The following is a 23782-nucleotide window of genomic DNA, read 5'->3' as shown; positions in this document are numbered from 1 at the left end:
CTGAATCAGATTTCGGATTTCAGATTTGCGTCCCAAAATTAATTTCCCCCTTTATGATAAATGACCTTTATGAGACAAGAAGCCTTAAGAATCATTTGAATTGAACCCAGTGCATTTAGAAAATAAAGATAAACAGTTAAAAGAGAAACCCTTGCATCTCACCTAATAATTTGAACTAACTCTGCCAAAGTAAGGAGACACGACTCTGCGTTTTTCTTAAAATAAGATTTTTAATATTACTTATTATCATAAAGATATATTTACACACTTTACAGAAATAGAAAATAAAAACACAAAGCTACGCATGAAAGGAAAAAAATAAAATAAGTACTCCAAGAGCTAAAGCTTATCTTTTATAAATTAGAAACCAAAAGTTCAAATATGTACACAGTATTTCAACCATTATCTGATACACGTGTTTTATTTATTTATTTATTTATTTATTTATGTCATTTATTTTTGCCCAGTTCAACATCAAAACAGAGACAGGGACTGTACATTTGGCCTGGTGAGTAATATGAGCACACACCATAAACAGAATATTAAGTTTTCAGGAGTAATACATTGTCGTTGGATGGAATCTGCTGGAGGCCTAGTAACACTGTTGGGACCACGGTTGCGATGGCATGTAAACCTATGGACTGCGTCTCTCCTTGGATTGTTCTGCTGTTCTGGTTAGATAAATGGTGAATGGGTCGCAATCAAGGCGGGAGGGGCCTGTGCTATTCTGGGTGGAGGAAGTCTCATTTGGAGGCTGCGGGATAATGACGCATCTTAGTCACTTCCCATGGGAGATAAAATCTAGTTTTCCTTTGGATTGCCCAGCCAGTGGAAATGTGTGAATGCGCTGGATTGAGTATCAGCCACTTCATCTTGCAGACACCCACTCTGAAGCCCAACATGATGCAGTTTGATGGGCTCTTGAGATTCACAGAGCAAAATCATGGAATGTGTTTTGCGTGCAGACTCTGTTTCCAGTTCCACAATGAGCGACAATTTGCAAGGAATTTTATCAGGTGGGGAGAGGACGGGGATATCCCCATAACATAAAAACATTGTGGTTTTTATGTTGTTTCGTTATATCATGGTTGTATCTACTTTTGATTGGGTAACAGAGGTCAGCGGCAAAGCTAATGTCCTAAAAGCCGCTGTAAAATTACTCTAATCTCCGTCACAGCTTCTCGAACATGCCCAGCCAAATTTGTTTGGACGGCGAAAACCAAAGGGGGGGTGGGGGGGGGAGAACTAAAGACAAACCGGGGCGAGTTCTTGGAACAAATGTTCTTTTTACCGGGAAAACATGCTAACAAGTGCATAGGAACATTACTCAGGCCTTGTGATGGTCACAGAGAAGAGGAACTGGAGAGGAAAACGTTGAAGGGGCAGGAATCGTTTCTCTTGTGTAAGCCTTTGCTGGAAAGGACCATTAAGCAAAATGGTTTGGCTCCCCCAGCATAATGTATTGGTTTACCATTTCAGTTTGAGCCTGAACGTGCTTGTCCTTCCACACCGCAAGGCCCATTAACCTGATGTGCAGGGCAGGACTGAGGGCTATCATCGACGAGAAAAGAACGCCTGAAAGCTTTCACGTGTCCATGACATATTGTGCTGCAGACTACTTCTCTATTTTGTTACATCCACAAAAGATACAGCTTCTCACACTGTATTTAAAAAAGGTAAGCTTTGGACAACCAGCTAGACAAGAATCAGACAAAAAAAAAAAAAAATTGTCACAATACACTGGAAAAATCATTCCATACCAAGAGATTCCTGTTTTTTTTTCAGGGTGTGTTTTTTTTTCCAGCAGCATAATGGAATTGCAAAAAAGTGCAGCCTTGCGAGCCCATGCAGAGAAGTCTTGGAGCAAAGCCACGTGTGTCTTGTTGGGACTGGTGGACACCGGAGGCTTTGGATCAATGGGATATTTGGCTTTTTAAATTTCTGGATTTGGCTGATCACCCAGACGGTTGTTTAAAAGCGCACGTTACATAAACATTGGTTTGCTCCGGTCTCTGAGAGGGCAGCACGGCTGGTGCAGATGGTGAGGATACATTCATGAAGAACAGTGCGGATACAGACGTTTCTCGGCTCCGTATATCAAAAGAAGAAGAAAAAAAACTTCTGAGATGGGGGTGGGGGGGATATTGATTTGAACCCCGCTTGCCATGGCCTAGCCCACTTCCAGCGTCCCGACTCCTGCAGCTCTGAGTTTCCATTCCCAGCTCAAATCTCCCCACCGCCTTCCCCCAATAATACATGAGACATCCTGAGCAAAGCTGTCTCACTCCCGAGGAGCATTAATATAATCTACATCTCTGTCTGAGAGGGTATGAAAAAGTAATGGCGGAACTGAAATTATTACTCTTCACAGTGCCCGTAGGATTTAATACATTTTTCATCAGGGTGATCTCGGCTGGGTGGATTTTCACCACTGTGCTTTTTCCAGATGCAGCCTCTCACGCCGGGACCGAGAAGCCTCCACATTTGATTATAATATTTGCATGAGACATGGCGAGAGGGAAAAACGCGTTGAAATCTGGGTTAACCTGTCAGTCGCTTAAAGGGTCTTTTAGCTGACCTCAAATTCTGAGTGTTTGCTGATTGAATGGCGGTGGGTGGGGGGAAAAAATGTATGAAAGAAATAAAAAGTGACAGAAAAAAGAAAAGCAGCTGGGGAGCTGCTCTCTGCACCCAGTACGCAGAGAGGTGGCTGCTCTACAGGTTACGATCCTTTATAAGTTATATGGGCACGCACTGAATCAGCAGGGGTCAAAGGGTTGGGAAGGAGAAGGGGGGCGGGGGGAGGGTGTGGTTTCAGTCTAAGCCAATTTACCAATGAGCTCAGACTAAGTGGCCCTGGCCAGCCTTGGGGAGATCCATCTGAGAAAGATTAACTGGAGGATTTAATGAGCGTAATGATCAAAGCCGCGACCACCTGTGCTGTGGAAGGGCACACTGTGCCCGAAAGTAAGGTAAGGTGAGGGGGAACTAGAGGGAACTCGGCGTGGATACATGGCTATATTAGCGAATACATATGTCGAGAGTACAGAGAGAGTACTACTATATGAAAATAAACTCGTTATAGGTTTAAAATGTGTTTGACTTTTGAGTTTCTTTTTCTCCCCGTTAAATAAATGCACAAAATAGACTCCTCTAGTACAAGCCTCTATCACAGCACCCTGAGAAACAAAAAAAGAGGATAAAATACTTAAATACAGAGATAAACAGGAAACGGTAAATATTCCAACGTGATGATATGAAGGCATAGCATTTCTCCAGAGACATATCGGTCAGCTGTATGCTCTCGTGGCGGGCCGCTGCTCATAGTTCTGTCCCTAATTCGTCTCATGGGGGGATTTTTCTGTTTGCAGGAATTTTGAAATGCACAACGTGTAGGTGTAGCGAGACTTGAAAACGAGAGGTAATGTGTTTCTCCCTAACCTTTTTTCTTTCTTTTTGAGCGTTCCTTCATCTCTGGCAGCATTATGACGGAGGTGATTATTTGGCACTTCATTAAAAGGCGAGCTGGCCTGTCAGTGGGGGCAGACTGGCCCCGCCTGTTAACAGTCGTGTAGAGCAGCTGCGCTGGGCAGCCTTATGGTGAGAAGGCTGGATGGGGATTGGGGACAGGACTGGGATTGGGATCTGGGGGTCAAAGGAATCCGAGGCGGGACACCTTACAGTCACCTTGAGCTCACTCCTTTAAAAACCCTTCCGAGGCGTTAATGAGTTCAGAAACACCAAGATAGCTTTGGATTAGAGGAAGGAATGGTTCTGTCACATGGTTTCTGACGACGTGTGCTGTTCTCAGTGCAACGACACCTCGCATGCTGATGTACAAAAGCACCATTGATAACGCTAATTGAACAAAGGTCACAAGTTCTCCTTGCCGCTCAAACTCAAAACCTGTTTTGTGTGCTGCAATCGTGTTTTCCGCTATACTACAGGACCTCGGCGTTTTAACCTCGGTAGCTTCCCAGTCACAGAACCGCTTGCAGACCCTTTGAGAGGCTGCGCAGCGGTGGGATCGGTGACTGTCGGCAAACCTTGGAGCTGAGAGATGGGAACTATCGCGTTGAGGAGAAGTGACAGTTGCTTTAAGACTCGGGTCGTTTTAGAACCAGGCTCCCTCTCCACCACATGTCATGCAAAGTGTGTGAGACACTCAGAGAGATCGTCACATATGGGCTGAATGAAGCGAATGAGGAGGGGAATTGATAAAGGGCAGAGGGTAAACAATAAAACAAACAAAAATAAACCAAAACCATAAAATAAAACACTTGGGAGAAGACAGAGATCGGTAAGTCGTGAGGGGAGTGAGAGATAGAGAGAGAGAGACAGAGAAACAGAGTCTAATAGCTCGGGCTCCAGACCCCGCCCACCCCCATTTCCCCGCCCTCCCCAACCCCCCTTGAACGCCTCCCGATAAAACTGAGGGTGAGTAGCTTGTCCTGATTTCTAATTTTTTTTTTTTTTGTAGTGGACAGAGTTGCTTGAAGAACCAGCAGGTTGCTATGGACATCACTCTTCAGGCTGGGCGTAGCGCAGGCCTCTTCGATGCAAAGGCTCCCCGAGGCGAAGGAAGAGCATAGAAATCAGAGACCTGGGGGACGGCGCTCAAAGCAGTGTCTGCAAAAACAGAGAAGAGAGATTGTTGCTATCAGCGTGTGTCATCACTGTTCCTGCAGACATTTCAATTTCCTCTCCAATATGGAAGCCCCTCGGGTGGAGCTCCCTCCGTTGTGCTTGAACAACTAGCAAACGGTGAACAAAAGGTTTCGCGGAGGCGTGTTCAAGCCAATTTTCATGGTCTGCGCTAGGAAAGTAACAAAAACAGTCGTCGGCACGGAATGCAGGCCCAGCGCTCGGGGACACTGGAGCACTTCTTAGCTGGGAGGGAGCCTTTTATCTTCCCCCAGATTGTATCTGCCGCTCTCTTGTACGATAATTTCCAACTTTTCACATGACTAGCGCAGCGGGCCTTTGTGGCAGAACAACAAGGTTCATTCATCGATAAGAGCCTGCATTGGTTCCAACATGCCATATTTTTGTGTTCATGTAATGCCCGGAGAAATGTATGGCACATCTTTCTGATCTCCACTGGGTTCCATTGTGTTTATTATCATCCTTTGTGAATTTTTTCTTTTTCTTTTGGTTCTTCGGGATGATGTCAGGGCAAGAGCGTCTTGAAGTCCTACTATGTCTCAGAGTGAGCGCATGGGAAGATCTGCAGACCGACTCTGGGATGTTTTGATGTTATTTTTAAAAAAAGACTCATTCAGTTAACTTACTCACACTCAAGGTCTCGAGGGGTTTTGGTAAATTGCCTGCGGCATTAAATCTGTAACATCCTGTCGTCTTTCAGCCTGTCACTGGCATGGCTCTCATCCAGCAGATTTTAAGAGCTTGTTCAGATCTGTGATTTCTCTGATACTTAAAAAAAAGGATGACCTGGGTCACAATGTTTCTTCTCAGAGTGGCCCTGCATCTGGAATGTGTAACAGTGAAAAGGCAAAAAAAAAAAAAAAAAAAAAATGTCTGGGTTGTCCGGGGGAATCAAAGAAGAGCTGCTTTTTACATTGAAACGGGGATATGTCACTTTAGAGTAAAGAGTCGGCAGACAGACACTTTACAGTAGTTCATAGTTCTTTTTCTTTGACTTTAACAGTGTAGTTCTAACGTTGTTCTAAGTGGACCGGCTGACTACCCTCCACTGGTGGTGATGGTGGTGGTCTCTATTGAACTGCAGCTTTGATCGTGTAAATGCTTCTCCAGCTGCTTTCAGAATAGCAACCACCGTCAATGGCTCCAACTGATGGAGGCTGCAGCTGAGTGGGACAGAACCATGCAGGGTCGCGGCAGAGCTGGTTTTTGTGTGTGTTTGTTTTTTTTGTTACATGAAGCGGGGTACTTAGAAATTGTAAAAGGAGTTTGGGCCTTTAAGTCCTCGGCCAACTCGTTCAAAGGCTGGAACACTGTTACTAGAAATAATTTGAACTTTTTGCCCAGTTTACATTGTGGCCAGTTTGGTGTAAACCGTCCTGACATTCAAGGCAGTTTTGACTCGGTTGAGTTCCTCACAACACTGAAGGGTTCAATTATCCGTCAGATATGTTCCACTTGGATCCCATAGAAAATGAAAATGAATAGGGTCGTCCCTTTTCAAAAATACCAGAAAACTGTGACGCTATTGTGTGACCATTTAGCACCTTTGAAAGGTGCTGTTTTTTTTTTTTTTTACCATCAGTGGAGTCATTTGATAACAATTCTATGGCTCCTATTGGTGGATTGGAAATTAGAAACCAATTTGTTAACTCGCATAATCCTCAGTCCACCTGAATGGGACCACAGCTCGTTGTGGTTGCAATTTACTGCAGCCGTACAGTGGTGCTCACTGCACTAATGTCATTTCTATCACAACTTCCCCCATTAAAAACACAAAGATGAGTAAATGTGTCTGTCTAGTCCTGGCGGAGTATTAAACTCAGCAAAAATCGAAAGGAAAGGGAAATGCAACTTGTCTAAAAGGGGCAAACGTGTGTGTTGTGGTGAAAGGCATTATGACTCACAGAGCCGCTTGCTTTGCTTAACAACCTCCCGAAGCTCTTCCTAATGTGTGGCCAGCCCTCCTGGCGCTGAGCACAAGTTGCGTCTGATTAAGTTGCACAGAGGATTGCCACATTTTTTTTTCTCTCTCTTTGGTTTGGCAAGCCGAGGAAAGGCTGCCGACCTATATTAAGGCCAGGCTACACTTCACCCCTTTACAGCAGGCTGAATCCCAAAGGAGGTTCTCAACCTTTCAAAAACACAACGATGATCTATAATTCACTATAGATGGGGTTTTTTTTTTAACTTGAATGGCTTCCTTCAACAAAGGATCTCCCAGAACTTCCCCCGACACTCTGGTTGCTACCGCGTCTCACTCCGGCGTAATTTATGGAGGCACTCTGGCGAGTCAGGCTGGTATTGTTAGCGCCTCCCGCTGAGACGCTGAGTTTTTACCGAGGCGCCCCGTCTCAGGGCATCTGGGAGGGACATATGAAAGGGCTCCTCACTTCCTGATGCAGACGGGGACGCGGTGGCTTCGCCGCCAAGGGGTCCCCTAATCTGTGTGTGCTGCAAACATGATCGCAGTGGAAGCGTGTTTTAGCTTCTCAATGAACCCCAAAATTGTTTTCATTGGAATGTAGCGAGTTTATTCTGGCACGGCGCAGAAAACTGAACCCGAAAAAGGTGCAAACTGAAAATATTTTCTCTGTGTGTGTGGATGAAAAGAACAGCGAGTCAAACGTTCCGTCACGAGAAAATTAGTTTCCACCCACCGGACAAAGTATTATCTTTGTGAGAGGCTTTTAATTGACTTTCTCAGATGGGGACAGCTGGACGGAGCCCAAAGGTTTTTGGGTTCCTATCTATAACCCCATACGTGGAATCAAATGACGTCGCCTCAACAAACAGCCCCCTATCTTTCCCCGGCGGCATGCGAGCCTCTGGGCCGTGGTCCAGCGAGCTGTTGAGACATGCACCTTTTTTTCTTTTTTCTTTCACCCCCAGCGCCAACAATAACATCCTCATGTTGCAGCCGAGTCTGGCTGCCGTGCTCCCGAGTTCCCGAGTGTTTCCTGTAAGAGTTTGAACCCGCGGACAGCTTTACAACCTAACTCAATATTCATCATCCTTTATGAATTCCTTTTCCTCCCCGCTTACTAGTCAGCATTTATGATTTAATATATTAGTGAGAGCTTTTGCTCGCGTCCTCTGGAGGATCGCAACGTTCTTGACTTGACAGAAAGTTGGTCCGCCAGGCAGAGCGCAGCTGCTGGATGCTGTTTTAGACGACGTCTTTGATTGTTTTCTTCACCTGTGGCTGCTTAGAAAGCAAAACCGACAAAAAAAAAAAAAAAAAAAACCCCACCTTGCTTTAGAACGGCATGGGCCCCTTGTGGGAGAGACGTGGCCGTGGGCGTCTCCTCTTCCAGCCGGCTGGTCTGTGGGTCTGGCCGACCCTCGCTGGGTTTTGCTGGACCATTTTTCTCACTGGAGCCGCCTCTTCCAGCTCTCTGCCATGTTCCGTGGAGGCCATGGGACCTGGACGACACACAAATAGAAGAGGGGAGAACCATTACATGCCTGAGAATGAGGTTGCAGAGTGTCAAAATCTCATCATGAGGGTTTGGCAAGGAAGAACGAGGGACCACATTGGTAATAAATTTAGGAAACAAGCGGCAATTGCGGAGAGGAGTGAGTGTGTGTGTGTGTGTGTGTGTGTGTGTGTGGCCCCTCTTTTAGCCCACCCGGCACCACTGATAGACAAAGCGAGAAGTCGAAGGCCCTCATGTCTCATGTCTCCGTCACTCTCACTCAAGATTGCAAACAAAAGCGCGGCAGCAGACAGTGCGGAGGTGCGTCCGGCCGCGGCGTTTGATCCCAGATTAGAGATGAGCCGCGGTGGCTGTGGGACGTGTGTGAACGTCCGTGCCGAGCGCGAGCACATGTGTGTGTGTGTGAGAGTGATGCCAGATGTTCCCAGTCACCTCCCAATAAGTGTGGCCTGATCCCCTTAAGCCCCTCTTTTCCAAATGGTTAGGGTCCACCTCCAGTGTCTCTCTGACCTTTGAACCCTCACCAGCCGAAACACCATCTCTCTCCGAGATTGTTTTTTTTTCTTCCCCTGAATGTTTTCAATTAATATCGCCGTATGTAACGGGATATTTAACGTGCCTGCTCTTTTGCTCCACAGATCGTTTTGTCTCGGCCGTAAAATTTGAGTACGAGCAGCAGGCAGTTTTTATTTGGCCATATCAAAATGTTTGAATAAGTAGGTGAGAAGGTGTGTGTGTGTGCGTGTGTGTGTGTGTGTGTGTGTGTGTGTGTGTGTGTGTGTGTGTGTGTGTGTGTTAATGCTAAGAAAGCACAGTGCAAACAATGTTCATGTTAATCCATGTTTTCTGACTCTCACACCTTTCTTGCACCCCAGTTGATGGTAAAAATTCCAACACCCTGAGCAGATGCGTGGTCTGGCCATTCATTCTTTCGGCATATACTGCCAAGTGAAATCATTATTTAAGGAGATTATTAATGTTTATTATTGGTAAATAATTGCATTGAAAAAAAACAAAAAAAACAGTGAAAGTTACACAATGTGTAACACAAATTGAATTTAATTCGGAGAGTAAACACTGGCATTACATGAACTTAATTTCATTTTCCCCTTTCTTCCCTACTTTGTCATTTTTTGAGGCACAATAACATTCAAAATGTAGTTTTTGTGATTTCACTATATGTTATCTTGCATTTTATCCTTGTATCTTTCCTCCGACAAGCTCCGCTATGCTCTGGTGTAGCCGCTGTTGTGTTATTGAGTGTAAAACGAGGCAGGATCAGGAAGTTAACCATTAACTGTCATCATTCTGGTCAAAAAGAGGTCTGCTGGAACAACACTGGAGCAGCTGTCATGTCAACTTGTCATGTTACAAGGAGGGGGGAACAAAAGAAAGAGGGAGGTCTTCGGTAGAGAGAAAAACACAGACTTAACATCCGTGAATCTGGGGAATCCATCTCTGCAAGTTATTATGTCATTGAGTGTGTGGTCATGTCAGAGGTTTACTGCCATCAAACCATCTGCGGTTTGAATTTCAAGTGCGGTCACGTGCTTGCGGTGCAGGTGCTTCAGGGCTCAACCTCTGGCTTGTAATTCTCCTGCGCACCGCATTGCACTCCCCTTCACCGTAACACTGTGTGTGAGGCGGCCATAGCAGTTGGAGCCCATTTAGTGACGTTGGAAGACATTGGCTCTGAAAGCTGTTGTGGGCCAAAGTGAGCTTGTTCAAGCCAGAGTCTGTCGGGGAGGTTTGAGCTAGTTACTGGTTAACTCTTAATCTGCCCCCTGCATAGAGAAACATCAGCAGAGGCCAAATGGAATCAAAGTGATTCGCGTCTCTCAGGGTTTTCATGGTTAATGTGTTTGCAGCAGGATTGATAATTAGACACCTGCGCTAAACTGATGGCTGGTCGAGAAAACAGGAAACAGCTGCTCTGACATCACTTGGTACCTATTTATTTACTTATTCATCTCCTTGTTCTCTCCTTTAGTTCAATGGCTGTGGTTTTACGCTCCTCATTTTTGTTTTAACGTTCGTTATCTTTAATTTTACATTTTTCTTTTTGTTACACAGCCACTGCTTTTTGGTCACAACACATTTTCACAGACGGGACACCAGTTAAGAAGCCACGACTTCTTCTAAATGCCAGTCCTCCTCATTACATTGTTATATAAAGCCTATTAAGTCCAAATGTTGAGCTGAGTTAACTCGGGTGGCGTTATCCACATTCTCCTCCAAATGCTAGAGGTCTTCTCCAGGCCAATCTAACTGATCACACAGGTTGTGGAAGCTCCAGTCAAAAAAAAAAAATTTTCTAAAGTGCACAACATGCTCCGCCGTCCACTCTCGCAACTTCCGAGACTCTTTCAAAAGCCAGAAACACAAATCCCCATTGTCTGTTTCCCATCAGAGGGCTGATTGACATCACTCACACGAGGTCATGACATTCCTGTCTCAGCTCCTCAGAGACACCGGCACCATTTTTAGAATTCCCACGAGAATGACCTTCCTTCACTTTACGGTGTTTTGGGTGAAGACACAGCTCGGGTCAGCTGGCTGGCTGCGGCGGCGGCTCGGGGAAAGAAAAAAAAAAAGAGTGAGAGAGAAGAAAAGACGGACTGAAAGTCGAAGGCTGAGGACGAGCAGCCTCCTCGAGAGCCTTTTCAGCCGCCACACGTGCGCGAGACACAGCTGTGCCCTCGAGGACGCCGGCCGATTGAGACTGCTTCTCTCATAGCCGAGATCAATTTGCCAGAATGGAGGGCGCTTTTATTTTTTATGGGAACAACTCAAACGCCATTAAGAAGGAAGGCCGAGTCTCTCCACAGCCTTTTTTTCCCTCTTTTTTCATTTTGTTGACCTTCAGCCGCAGCGAGTTATGGGCCTTTTTTCTGTAGAGCCGAGAAAAGAATCGACAAGCTCCTACCCTTTAGATTTTTTAAATTACAGCGCAGTGCAGCGCAGTGCAGCGCAGCGCTGAGCCGGCTGAGCAGCCTGTTGAATGTTTTCAATGTATATCCCTAAATGCCAGACGTCTCAAGTTCCATTTCCACACTAATCTCCTTTCTGGGAGCATATTTCCCTGCTGCGATTTATTTTTTTGGCGCGTGAACACTGGGCTAATTCATTTGTAGCGCCGAGGGAAAAAAAAAAGTCTGTGTTGCATATTTTTCCACGTCTAATGCCCATCTTTGCCCCCTTAGAGCTCTAATCTGCGGGCATTATCCTTTTGTTATTGTTGCAGATATGCGGCAGAGCGAAGGGCCACATTCTGCAGCCGTTCAGCTCATTTCTCGCAAATCCTGGAGGTTGAATGTTAATACAGTCTGTTGGAGTAGATTTGGGTGGGTGGGTGGTGGTGGTGGGAGGAGAGGGGCGGTGGGGGGGGGGAGTGCTGCTTCATTTCCCCGAGAAAAGGAGAACAATCTATAGGCGTACAAAGCGGCAGTCTGCTGCGTGAGCGCGGCAGAGGAGACAATTTTCACCGTTTCACAAAAGCCGAGCGCCGCTGACAGCAACGAGACGCAATTATTCAAATGTGTACTTTAAGTTCGACTCTGCCGGAGACCCGACACTTAATTCACAGCCGTTTTGACATTTCAAGCGCTTGCAGTGAAGCTGATCCTGGCAAAGATGCACGATGTAGCCAGGATGCCTTAGTGCTGCGGACCGGTGGATGTGAGCTAGTTTAGCAGCTGTTCCTCACATATGCACGGATCCTCACTCACAAACGCACACACACACACACACACACACACACGCGCTACAAGGCAAAGATGGTAAAGTAATTGCTCGTGCACAGCTCCTCCGCCCTTCCTTCCTCCGCCGGGTGGCTGCGGCTGTCATAACCTGGCTCCGTAATGAGACGATTTAGACGTGGAGCTGTCAGCCGCTGCACCTCAGCGCCGGAGGTTTGACGGAGGAACATCTCCTGACAAATCTCAACCCCCACATCCAATCTTGGCCAAGGGATGGGGAAGTGTAATGAAAGCCGCTAAATATAAGCTGGGGCTGCTGTGATAACGCCTCGCCGGCAGTATAGATTAACCCCTGCGGCCCGGCAGAGGAACTGCGTCTCTGACGAGAGCGTCGGCGCCTGATTTAAATTCAACCTGGCGGCATCTGTTGCACGTGCGCGACCTTTTGCACGGTTTTACCAGCAGATTGAGGCTTATTTCATCTTCACAAAGATATCTCTGCCATTGTGTTGTGAAATGGGATCTGCCGTCTGAAGTGTTTCCATGTTGGATCTCTCTCTTGTGAGGATTCACACATCTCCGTTCAGGTGGCGAAACGCAGGGACATGATTGACAACATGGGTCCCAGGTTGACTTATGAAGACCTTTGAGTTGAGATTCTTTTCCAACCCCAACACTAGTCATCCTACTTGGTTCTTTGTGGGGATGCACCAATACTGATACCAGTATTGGGTATCGGTACCAATACTGCGGTTTAGTACTTTGCTCGTACTCGCAAAATATGTGCTGATACCACGAGAAGAAAATAGTTGTCAGAAAATGACCCGGTCTTCAAGACAAATGGCAAATGGCCCGTTGGTTCCCACCTCGTTCCCTGTCCTAGTTCCGTTGCCGCCTCCTGAGGTGACACATGTCATGTCGTCTTTTTCAAAGGGCCCCTGCGTTCGTTTTGTAACGTCACTAGCAGGAAGTGGAAAAGCCTGACAGCTTATCCCTGATCTGTCCGAGAAACTCCATCAGCAGAACCTGGAGAGACGCTCATCCTGCAGCGCTCGTCCATCAGTCCGTCCGTTTAGCCGCTCGGCCGGGGGAAGAGAAATAAATGACCGTCCTCTGGTTGAACGCCAAGTTCATCAGCTGCCCTCATGGTTTGGCGAGAGCAAACTGTACATCACAGCCTCCAGCATCAATACAGGAACACCGTCAGCATTGCAAATGGGCCCCGGGGCTGCTATGTAATAGCTGTAAAGCTGATTTGTGAGTCGCCCCTGCCAACGGGACCCACATCGGCAAACGGCCGCGCTGATAAACGCAGCCACGGCGCGAGCGAGGAGTTTGTCTGCCACTCTGAACGCTGGGAGGGACGGCAACCAATCAGCAACAAGTCAGCCAAGGAATAAAACTGCCGCCTGAAAATGTAAACACACTCAGTCAAGCGCGACCACCTTGCCGTGTTTAATTTTTTTTTCTCCCCCCCCACCCCGCCTCTTCCGCGTCACACTGAAATCGATTTCCTGTCCACTCGAATCTTATCTGTTTGTTTACTCATCCGGCTCATCACTCGCAGGCTCGCTGATTATGAATAAATTGCTTGTTTTCTCGTTGATTCATGTTCTCCTTGTTGTTTTCTTTCTGGCTCCGCATCAGTAGTCTGCCACTTATAGTTTGTGACATAAATTTGGCTTTGTCCAGGTGTGTTTTGAAGTGGAAGCAAACTGCTGTGAACAAATCAGTGCTGAAAACCCAGATAGAAACTACTGTGTGATTATTATTATTTTATATTTTTACTCATCACCCCCCAATAAAATAACTTGTAACAACACATCAGTCTACAGGATGATGTTGTTGTTCTGTCCTAATATTTGCTCCAACTTGGCCTGTCACATAGCGGCGGCCACTTGGTAACAACTTTACCTTGAAGATGTGGCATCTGGTCTGTATTGAAAATGGTAAACAAATCTTGTTTTGCTACGTCACTTGCAGGGTTACGTAAGGTTTCCACCGCATAACCTCGTTTGCATGGCACATTATATAAATGAGCCAACTGCTATAATTACCGCTTTGCAGATCTTCAAGAAAAACCTCAGTTAAAAAATAATAGCAACATAGAACATTATATCCGACAACAATCAGCTCTTTAGGGTCTTTACTTTCAGCAATCTGAGATTAGCAGTTTGCTTTTTGCAGTTAGCAGACGTATGATTTACAGTGATACCCGACTGACACACAGACTGCCATCAGAACAGGAATTAGAATTAGCCTTCTTTGCAGTTTGCTTTCTTGCCGTTGGATGCGGCTAAATCTTACACGCTGGGCCTTTAGGAGAGCGCTGTGCAAAAAGTCACTGTTAAACCGTCATAACATCTGCATCTAACACAAAGCTACGTTATTATCCAGGAAATTGGAATCGGCTTCCTCGCTAAAGGTTGCCGTAATTGCTCTGCCGCCTGATGTTCAAACGTACCACTAACAGTACTAAAGCTGACATATTCCTGGTAGATTGTGTTCCTGCTGCAACATCATTTTTGCATCTCACCAGTTCCTCGACATTACACAATACAGGTTTATTTGCACGCGTGTGTGTTTGTGCGAGGTTGTCTTACTCCTACTATGCGCGCGTGCGTGTGCGCGTGCATGATACTCACGGGCGTTGAGAACAATATTTGTGTCAGTGGGAGAGAGAGAGAGAGAGAGAGAGAGAGAGAGAGAGAGAGAGAGAGCGGAAAGCTAAATACCCTGGTGTGTGTAGCCATGGTTATTACCATGACGTTGGAGGAGCAGGCCTGCTGTCTCCATCGTGTGCCTCCCTCTCTCATTCACTAAAAGTAGCTTTAGCTGATGAATCCCTCCATAGCATGCCATTAGCGCAGACGCACCAGCCCACACAGCCAGCCAGCCAGCCAGTCAGTCAGACAGAGATGCGTCCCACTGTATAAGCACGTTAGGGAGGATCAGGATTGCGTGGCTGAGGATTACATGTGTTAATAGTGTCGGATTGTAGCCAAACATTCTTTCAGCACTTAATGAGTCTCCAGCGACATGCTGGAGATATGATGCTCCCCCCCACACGCAACGTTTATCCTAAACATATGGATCGCAGCCTTCATTTCAGTCGCCCCCGTCCTCCGTGGCTCCGGTAAACCTGCACTTAGTGTTGGGCTGGCGGCTCGTTGCGTCGGCCCTGGGTCTCGGCAGAAACTGGTACCGATTGCTTTGCTGACTCTCAGACCACGTTACCATGGCAGCCACCATGCGAGGCGCTCGGAAGAGAAAAGAGTGACACCGTCAGCCGAAAACCGAGCAGGTTCTCAATTTACACATTTCGCTTTCGTGCTCGGCTTGAATCGGAGCTCTGAGCGAGGGCGAGGCGTCTTTAACCTCTGCTGCACCGCCGGGTGTGTTTAGGAGGGGGCAGCAGCGGGTTTGCGAGGTTGTTTTGGCTTGTGATCACTTTCTTTTATTGCTGTTTTGTGGCCCGGCATTGTTGTCGGGCGATAATGTCGGTCCTTGCCAGCTGAGCTGAAGGCGGCGATTGTCTGCAACAGGAAGCCCAAGTGCATGAAAAGAACCGTAACCTCTTCACCTCTTGCCCGCCCCGCTCCAAACTCAACCTCCTCCATCCACCCCGCCGACCGCCACTCCCACCCGAGGCTCCGCAGCAGAATGAAGTGCTCCGGCCGCCAGTTTGGGGCTCTCCAGCAGATGTCCCTTTGAGTTAGCGAGGCGCGCGCTCCTGAATTAGAGAGCGTATATACATGAAATGATGAGGTGTGAGACGGCGTGCCACGCCATGATCACAGCGCTTGCGAGTTCAAAGGGGCCCCGCCGCAACGCTGAACTGGCTAATGAAGCCGCTGACTCCCCTCCGATGCTCGGCTGCCTCTTGTTTTATTCACTGTTTCCCCGCCGCAGTTGAGCGAGGGGTGAGCTTGTGGCGGTGGGGTTACTGCAGGTTGGTGCGGCTCTGCGGGGAGATTTTATTTATTTATTTTCAACTTTCCCTCCGGGGAGGCGGGGACGGCGGAGACCTGCGTTTTGTTGTTTCCGTCAGCGCTTATCTCCAGGGGCTGCGTGTCAAGGGCGAAGGATCCTCCAGCCACCAGTTTCCATGGACCCACTAATCTGATGCGCAGCAGCCCCTCCCTCCCCTGCGTCACCCGCCCCATGCTGTGAACCCGCCGTGCCGTCTCCCGATTCTGGACGCGATGATGTGAAAGGAAACGTCAGCGAGCCTCCAGTGCCCGAAGGGACAGTTTCCCCCTTCTACCGCCGCACGCTCGTCTATTATTGGAAAGTAGCAACGGAGTTGCGTCAGACGCTGTTATGTGTCAACCGATACAATGAAAAGAAGCAAACAGCGAGGGTCGCGAAACAAAAGCCCTCCCTCGGCGGACGCATTAACTCGACGCGCCATCCGGTCAGCGTCCGGAATCGCCTCGAGGGAAGCTGAACGTTTTAGTGGTTGACGCACACAAAAAAATACTGCTGTATGTTGATGATTTGTCTAATTAGACTGAGAAAGACACAAATATCCGAAGACACCATGGCCTTGAATATTCATTGCTCCAGTGCAGCGGCATCGCTCACTTGCTTCTGTCTCCAGCAAACAACATGTTTTTAGCCCTCTGTTTGCAGCTTCCTGTTAAACCTGATGCTATGCAGCGCCTGCCAAATGTTGGGAATAGGACAAAAACAAGCCAATTGCCAACAAATTTAACTGCAATTTGGTCTCAGATGGTGGAACACCTGAAGTGACTGGAAGCTTACTCACTGACGTGGGAGCCCCTTGTGACATCACAACTGAAGTCAAGAAGGAGAAAGAAGAGGACGCTTGCAGAAGGCATATAATATTCTAAAAAAAAAAACATTGCAAAACTGGATTTTCAATCATCCGAATCTGTCGCTAATCTATACTCTACAGTCGTGTCATACCTGTTCAACCTGTAGCAAATCTCAAAGCTAAGACGACACTGTTCTTGCAGCATGTGCCGAGCACATGGCGTGCTGCGAGGGATGAAACGCCCTTTGGTCTGCACTTATGCAATGAAATGTGAGGTGATTTCTGTCACATGCATTTAGGCCCGGGAATAAACCTGGGGAGGATGTTGACAGACAGTCCGGTGCGGCGGCGAGTCTTGGCGCCCTGTGACCCTCCGCTGCCTCTTTAATCAGCTACCAGGATTTGTTCCCGTGTCTGGAGGATGTTTATGGAACCCGTACATTGTTTTTTTGCTCGTGTGTTCCCGAACACATCTGCTTATGTTCACGGGGGGCTGAGAGGTTGATCAGTGCACGAGGCAAACGGTGAGGGGCCCGGTCCTGATCCAGGAAACAGCGTGTAGAGGCGGTGGAGGTCCTGGTTTATATTCCGTGGCTGGTCATGTATGTATGAGTACGAATCCGTGAGTGTGAAAATTACATTCCGGACACCAAAGGCGATGAATAATGGACAAGTCAGTGACTTCCAGCGAGGTGAAGGAAATTCCACAATCACCATGCGTCTCACTCAAGGTGAGATCACGTGTATGACAGACTGGGAGCGCAATGATGTTCACCACAACAACCAGTTACTGGCCCGGGGCTTCCTCAGTGCCTCAGGCTGGGGGGCTTTAGCGCTGATCCCACCGGGGGTGTCGCTAAATGAACCCAAAATCCACGTTCGCCTCGCAGCCTTAATCCGTTCGAGCGTCTTCATAGAAAACAGAAATCCTCTGCCTGATGTTCAGCACAGAGCGGCCTAACAGTAACCAGCTGCAAGGCTGGGATCTTTCCTTGATTTTTCCTGAAGGAAAAGCCACTCTGATCTCCGACGGCGCCCGTCGAGCTTTGACATTAACGGCAAGAGGACCGTAAGGCCAACTTATTATTTGATTCTTCCCACTCCCGCGTCGCGTTCGGCCACTAAATTCTGGATCGCGAGCGCAGAGGCCCTCTCAAAGGCAATGCGCCGCGGTCGTAAATTTCCTACAAATTGAGCAATGTGAGTAATTAAAGCACCTGCGTTTTCTCCCTCTGTCCGGCGGCCCGTTCATAAAAACGTCCTCTCAGATCTCGATCGGGAATCCGATCCACCGCCGTAAATTCGACGCTTAATGTTGAAAAGGAGCGTGAGCCATAAATCATTTTAATATTGCGCCCTGAGAGTTTCTTTTAGGAGGATTTTTTTTAAAGGGGGGAAAAAAATATCTGGCTCTGATTAAGTCGCACGCTGTTGAGTTTAGTGGGCTGGTGATCACATGACGTCTGTCCCTCCTCGCCACCTACACGGGGCTTCGCTCAAGGCTGGCCTGTGGGGGCGGGGCATGAACCGCAAGAGGCATGAAAATCAGAAGTTTGCAGTTTGGCACAATCGGCTCTTTGCAGCAAAGAATCGGCGTCAGTGAATGCATCTTTTAAGTGGGACTAGATCACCGGCTGCCAGACGTCAGATGCAGCTGCGAGTCTCCCAGAAAGCCTCTTCCCGTCCACCACGCCCCGCCCTGCCCCGCCCCCCTCCTCCATCCCCAGCCCGGACTTTTTACTCCCTCCACTCCCACCGCCTTCGCTCTCGGGGGAAGATCTAAGTGAGTCGATTTATTCATTCAAAGAGAGTCCTGAATCACATTACAGCATCTCAGCAGTCGCGCACGCCCCGAGTTCCTCAACATCCCAGCTCTCCCGGGAGTGTTCGCCCCCCCCCCCCCTCCCACCGACTCCCCCAACCTCCCCCAAAAAGGTTTGCCTCATATCCCTACCAAATGAGTTATGATTTTTCACAAAATCTCTCGCGCAACTCCCACCATCCCCGGTGCAAATGTGAGTCCCACTCACCCAAGCTGCTGTTGGATGACATTTCACAGATGCAAAGTGCTTCATTACAGGAAACGTTTTAGAGGGATTTTTTTAAAATTTTATTTTATTTTTTGCAGCTAGTCTGAAGCGCATGATTCAAATCATGTTATGAGGGCTGGGTCAATACATCAATGCTTAGACGGTCTTGTTTCCAATGAACTTGTTATAGCACATGTTAAGTGACTTTGGTTGCTCTCTTGATCAAAGTTTGTTCATCGCAATTAAAACAACCAAGAGATGAGTTTCCAGCTCCTGAACTTGCAAATGGTTGAACAGCGTTCTTGCATTATTCAAAGAAAGCAGCTTGTAAAAATGTCTGCTGCTCTTCCCCTAAACCAGATGGGGGATAACATCCTTGACAAATAATCCCAGTGTTCCTATTACAGCTTCAGAAACAGCCGCCGCCAAAGTGCTTAAATTTTTCAAACCGCTTCCATTCATATGCTACAAATGTCTGCGCCTGCTGTGGTCCTGATGCCGCTCCTCGTGCACTCGCGGGGAGGCAAAACATGAGGCAAACCAGGGCGCACGCAACCAGCGACTGCTCGCATTCCAGAAACAACCCCTGAACTTGTTTAGTATGTGGTGCACGCTCTGCTCTTTAGCTCGTAATGCTGCCGGAGACCTAATCCAGTTTCATCGTAAAAAAAAAGAAAAAAAGAAAAGAGAACGGATTCCATCTGACCCCATGTTTGTGTCAGTTCCTGGTATGTGCGTGGGACATAAACCCAGCTGCTGCTCACAGGCTCCCGTACCTAAAACAGGATGGTAACAGCCTCGAGATTCTATATAATCTTGTAATAACCGCTCAGCGCACCCCTCCCCCCTCCCCCACCCCTCCACCGCCCCAACACCCCCGACATAAATGTTTGCCCACCGTTAGCATGTTATGCCTGCACATCTGGAAGAGTTCAGCTGCTTTTGTTCTCTCCACGGCCGCGGTAATCATGTCCACGGGGCGCAAACACCTCTTTCACGTTAAAAACAAAAGGGAGGGGGAAAAAACATTCCCACTGGTTTATGATTTAAAGCTTCCTGGTTGCAGTCGGTTGAAATCCACAGATGTTTTAAGCGAAAACAATCGGACTTCTGGCTCTTTGTGTCTTGCGGGTGCCTTAATGAGCGGTTAAATCTAATAAAGCTCCTCTTTTTCGTAGCTGCGCGCTGACCTGTAAAACTTGTTTTAGCATCTCGGCGAGGCGGGGTGCGGCGCAGGGGGGTCCGCATGCGTGACGGAGCCGCCGAGCAAGCAGCCCCAACAATGCATCAAAGTTTAATACCGAATAATAGCACTGCTGACAGCTCGCATGAAATCGTCCCACTTCTCAAGCGGGTGATTTCTCCGCCAGATAGTGGCCCTGGTCTTTGCATGCACACGCACGCTCACCTGTTCAGCCCACGCATGCGTGTCAGTGTACGTGCGTGTCAGAGCCGGCTGCTATTGTTTGTTATCCTTTACGTCCCAAGGTGAAGACGGGCTGCTGCGCGTTTCCACGGTGGTGATGGTTCGAGGGGGGGGTGGTGGTGGAGACAGGGAAAAAAACAAAAAAAATCCAGCTTTGATGTTCCTGAAGAGGCTGTGACAGACGGCGGGACTGTTTTGGGAAGAAAGGGGCGTCTGTACGGCCGGCTGAAGAGTTACACAGGGAGGCAGAGTGACCGGCCTCCTGGATGAATTATGGATAGCACATGTCTAAAGCTGGAGCCTTTGCTCTTCAGGCGGAGTGCTTTTCAAGGATGGGATATTGAAGTGTGCTGCCAGGGTGGGAGGGGAGGTGTATGTGTGTGTGTGTGTGGGGGGGGGGGGTTGCTAAAGGGATGCTAATGTCGCAAAGGGGGGCAAATCTGCAGCAACACTCACAGAGCACTTAATGGATACTGGAAGCAGCGCCGGGGTTGTTTTTCCTGCTTTTCGCCTGTTGCGTGCACCAGCGCTCTCGCTCGTATGCAAATGCGTCCACAAATAAAACACACAAAAAAAAGAAAGAAAAAAAAATCACGCACGCTTCCACACCCCTCGCTGTGTTTCAGCTGTCCCCCCCCCCCCTTTTATTTATTTATTTCTACGCGCCACGCTTCCTGGAAACCTGCAAGTGCGTGCTCACCCGCCTCGCTCGCATCGGCGCATCTCTTTCTCATTTCGCAGTCACACATGTACACACACACACACACACACACACACACACACACACAGATGCCTGAGAGAAAGCCCAGTCAACTGGAAAAGCGTTTGTCTCCAGATGAAAGGCTTCACACCCGCTGCCTGCATGCGGAGCCTCTCCTGACACCTTCCCGCGACGGCGCGCGCCGCTAGCGGAGGCTCGCGCTGCTACGCAGACTAGCGACTAGCATCCCTCCCCACACCCATCGGCGCTGCAACACACTTGCATCTCCCTCCGTCTCCCTTTGACTCCCCCCCCCCCCCACCTCCGCCACCCTCCTTCTTTTTTGCCTTCTCCTCTCCGGCAATGGAGCTCTGCCGCCACAGTAGCAGCCGCTGTAGCGGCGGCCAGAGAGAGAGAGACATAAGCGACGCGGCTTAAACAACGTTGAGACGGATAAGCTGCTGTGAAAAGCCCGAGGCGCAGCAGCCGTGTTTCTTTCCCCCCTCTCCACCCACCCGCCCACCCACCCACCCCGCATCGCGGTTCTCTCAGGCGCACTTCAGCACCTCACGCTGGGGCGTGTGTGAAAAAAACGCCACTGACCACGACGCCGGATAATTGCTTCCCATTTACTCACCGCCTTCGGACAAAAATAGCACGTCGCCCTTAACGAATGTGCTGGGAAGCGCTGGGAGCCGTGATCGATAGCGCAGAGCAGGACGAGGCACCTTCGGAAAACCTGCACACATCCACTACATGGAATTGTGTCCAGTCATTTTGCCAAGCATTTTTGTGTTTGGCTGCATTTTAACCCCCCTACCCCCCCACCTCATGCCACATGCCTCCAGTATCAACACAGCTTCAGTCTGTTTTGTCTTGGGGTTGTTTTTTGGTGGGTTGGTGACAATTTGCACAGGCCTAACTGCTGTTTTTTCACACCAAAACGTTACCTGCATCACATCTGCGCGCCGCCACCACCGCCGCTCTCCCCCGGATCGACCCGCCAACCCTCCCCGTCCCCGCCGCTCGCCACATCACTCACAAACCCCTCTGCTTCTCGCCAGCCGCCAAAGCCAGAAGCCTCAAGCGAGAAGCCTCTGCTTTTTAAATGTCCCGTGTTAATGTTTTTGTTCCCGGCGTGACGATTTCTTTTTGAGACCTAATCCGACAATGGCTCCCGGAGACGCGGCGGCTTCACGGAAATTTACTGTGACAAGGCATCAAGACTGAGCCCCCCCGCAGACACCACCATCCCTCCGAGGAGGAGAAGACCGTGCGATCCATGCGTCTGGGATCTGCGTTCCCCCCTTCATCGATGCATACGGCAATTACAGTCCTCATTATCATCACCGCAGGAGGGACGCACACACACACAAACGCACGTATAGGAGCCGTTGTGCTTTGCTGCACAATCGCGCTGGTGTAATAATCCTCTTGGACTCGGGTCAGATGGAGCACATCAACAATCACCGCACCTTACAAAACATGTGCCATGCATATCTCACATTTCATAACAGCCCCGTGCATGCAGCCCATCCATCGCTCTGCACGCACACACACACACACACACACACACACACACACACACACACACACACACACACACACAAAAACCCTTTAATATTTCATCTCTCGAGTCTTACGGGCAAAACGTCAAGGTGAGGCGGATTGTGAGAACGTATAAACCACGATAATGAATCAACGGAAGCCAGACAAAAACAACAACAACAAAAATAATCATAGCAATAATTACAATAATGATAATAATACACATTCAAGTTTCCCATGACAGCCATGACAGTGGAATAGCAGACGGTACAACCACTGCAGTGCAGTACTGTACACAGCCAGGTGCTGATATTCCTGCCTTTTTAGAGCCCACACAAAGCTAAGCACGCCGGCTTTCCTGATCAACTACAGCTGCACGAGCCGAGGAGAAGCGAAACGCAGGAGAGGCAGAAGAGAAAAAAAGCAGAGGGAGAGACGACCGGCGACGAGGCTGGCCGCTCCTGTACTCACCCGCACTGGCAGAACACAGCAGAGACACCAAGAGCACAATCACCAGCGTCAGGATCTTCACATTCATTTCTGCACTCCCCTCTGGCTCTCTGCTAGTCACTCGCTGATATACTGTAGTGGTGTGTGTGTGTGTGTGTGTGAGTGTGTGTGTGTGTGTGTGTGTGTATGTGTGTGTGTGTGTATGTGTGTGTGTGTGTGTGTGTGTGTGTGAAAGAGTGAGTGTGTGGATGTGTGGATGTGTGTGTGTGTGTGTGTGTGTGGAGGGAGAGGGGGAGAGAAGAGAGGAGCAGCTGAGCGAGCAAGAAAGAGAGGGAGACTGTTTGCTCCCCTGTGTGTGTGTGAGAGAGAGTGCGTGTGCGTGTGTGTGTGTGTGTGTGTGTGTGTGGTGGCTCCCTGGCTGTGTATTTGCCTAAATGTGTATTTGTATATCAGTGTGTGCGCGCGCGTGCGTGTGTGTGTGACAGCGCCACTCCAAGACTGAAGGCTCGTCTTTATCTTGAGCTCTCCCACGGAGGTGTGTGTGTGTGTGAGTGTGTGTGTCTGTGTGTGTTCTCTCCTTCTTCTTCTTCTGTCAGAGAAAAGGCAGCGTGAGCCAAGTTCAGTGGAGCTGTGAATGTGCTGGAAGTCCGCTCGCAGGTCTGTCTGCTGGCATGTGTGCCTCAGTGTGTGTGTGTGTGTGTGTGTGAGTCTGGATGGTCATGTGGCTTATGTATCATTGACTCTGTGGGTCACGGAAAAGGCTCGCCTCCCTCCCTCCCTCCCTCCCACCCGCTCCGTCACCCGCTATCTCCACCCCTTTTCCACAAACATGCAATTGCACACGCGAGGAGGAGGAAGGAGGAAGGAGAGGAAGGTGGGGGTGGGAAGTGGGGGGGTGGGGGGGGGGGTGGCAGGAGGAAAGGGTAAGGTGGTGGTGGTGGTGGTGGTGGTGCAGGCAGGTTTATGATAATAACCAAACAGATGCTCCTGTCGAAAAACTCTTTGAATTGAAAAAGAAAAGGAGGGGATGCCAAGACTCCAGAAATCA

The 23782-nt window shown here is 48.7% G+C and overlaps 1 protein-coding gene across 1 annotated transcript; it reads right to left on the bottom strand.

Annotated features, from left to right (window-relative positions):
* Positions 1-210: 210 nt before the first annotated feature.
* On the bottom strand, positions 211-23453 carry apln (apelin). The gene is made up of 3 exons (XM_076046321.1): positions 22756-23453; positions 7916-8088; positions 211-4629 (listed from the first exon to the last, which is right to left on the bottom strand). Exons 1-2 carry the CDS (start codon positions 22820-22822, stop codon positions 7922-7924), a joined length of 234 nt encoding a protein of 77 aa, XP_075902436.1. The 5' UTR covers positions 22823-23453; the 3' UTR covers positions 211-4629; positions 7916-7921.
* Positions 23454-23782: the final 329 nt, after the last annotated feature.

Source organism: Nelusetta ayraudi, unplaced genomic scaffold (assembly GCF_046127955.1).
Source record: "Nelusetta ayraudi isolate G7.1 ecotype Tasmania unplaced genomic scaffold, CSIRO-AGI_Nayr_v1 ptg000090l, whole genome shotgun sequence".
Lineage (NCBI taxonomy): Eukaryota > Metazoa > Chordata > Actinopteri > Tetraodontiformes > Monacanthidae > Nelusetta > Nelusetta ayraudi.
Note: the sequence above shows the minus strand (reverse complement) of the source record. Positions and strands in the feature narration are given on the sequence as shown.

What these genes read in the sequence shown, in the direction of transcription:
- apln (XM_076046321.1), bottom strand. Translation starts at nt 22,822, where the DNA reads ATGAATGTGAAGATCCTGACGCTGGTGATTGTGCTCTTGGTGTCTCTG. An exon ending in GCTGTGTTCTGCCAGTGCGG is followed by an intron (nt 8,089 to 22,755) that starts GTGAGTACAGGA and finishes TGTGTCGTCCAG; the next exon opens with GTCCCATGGCCTCCACGGAA.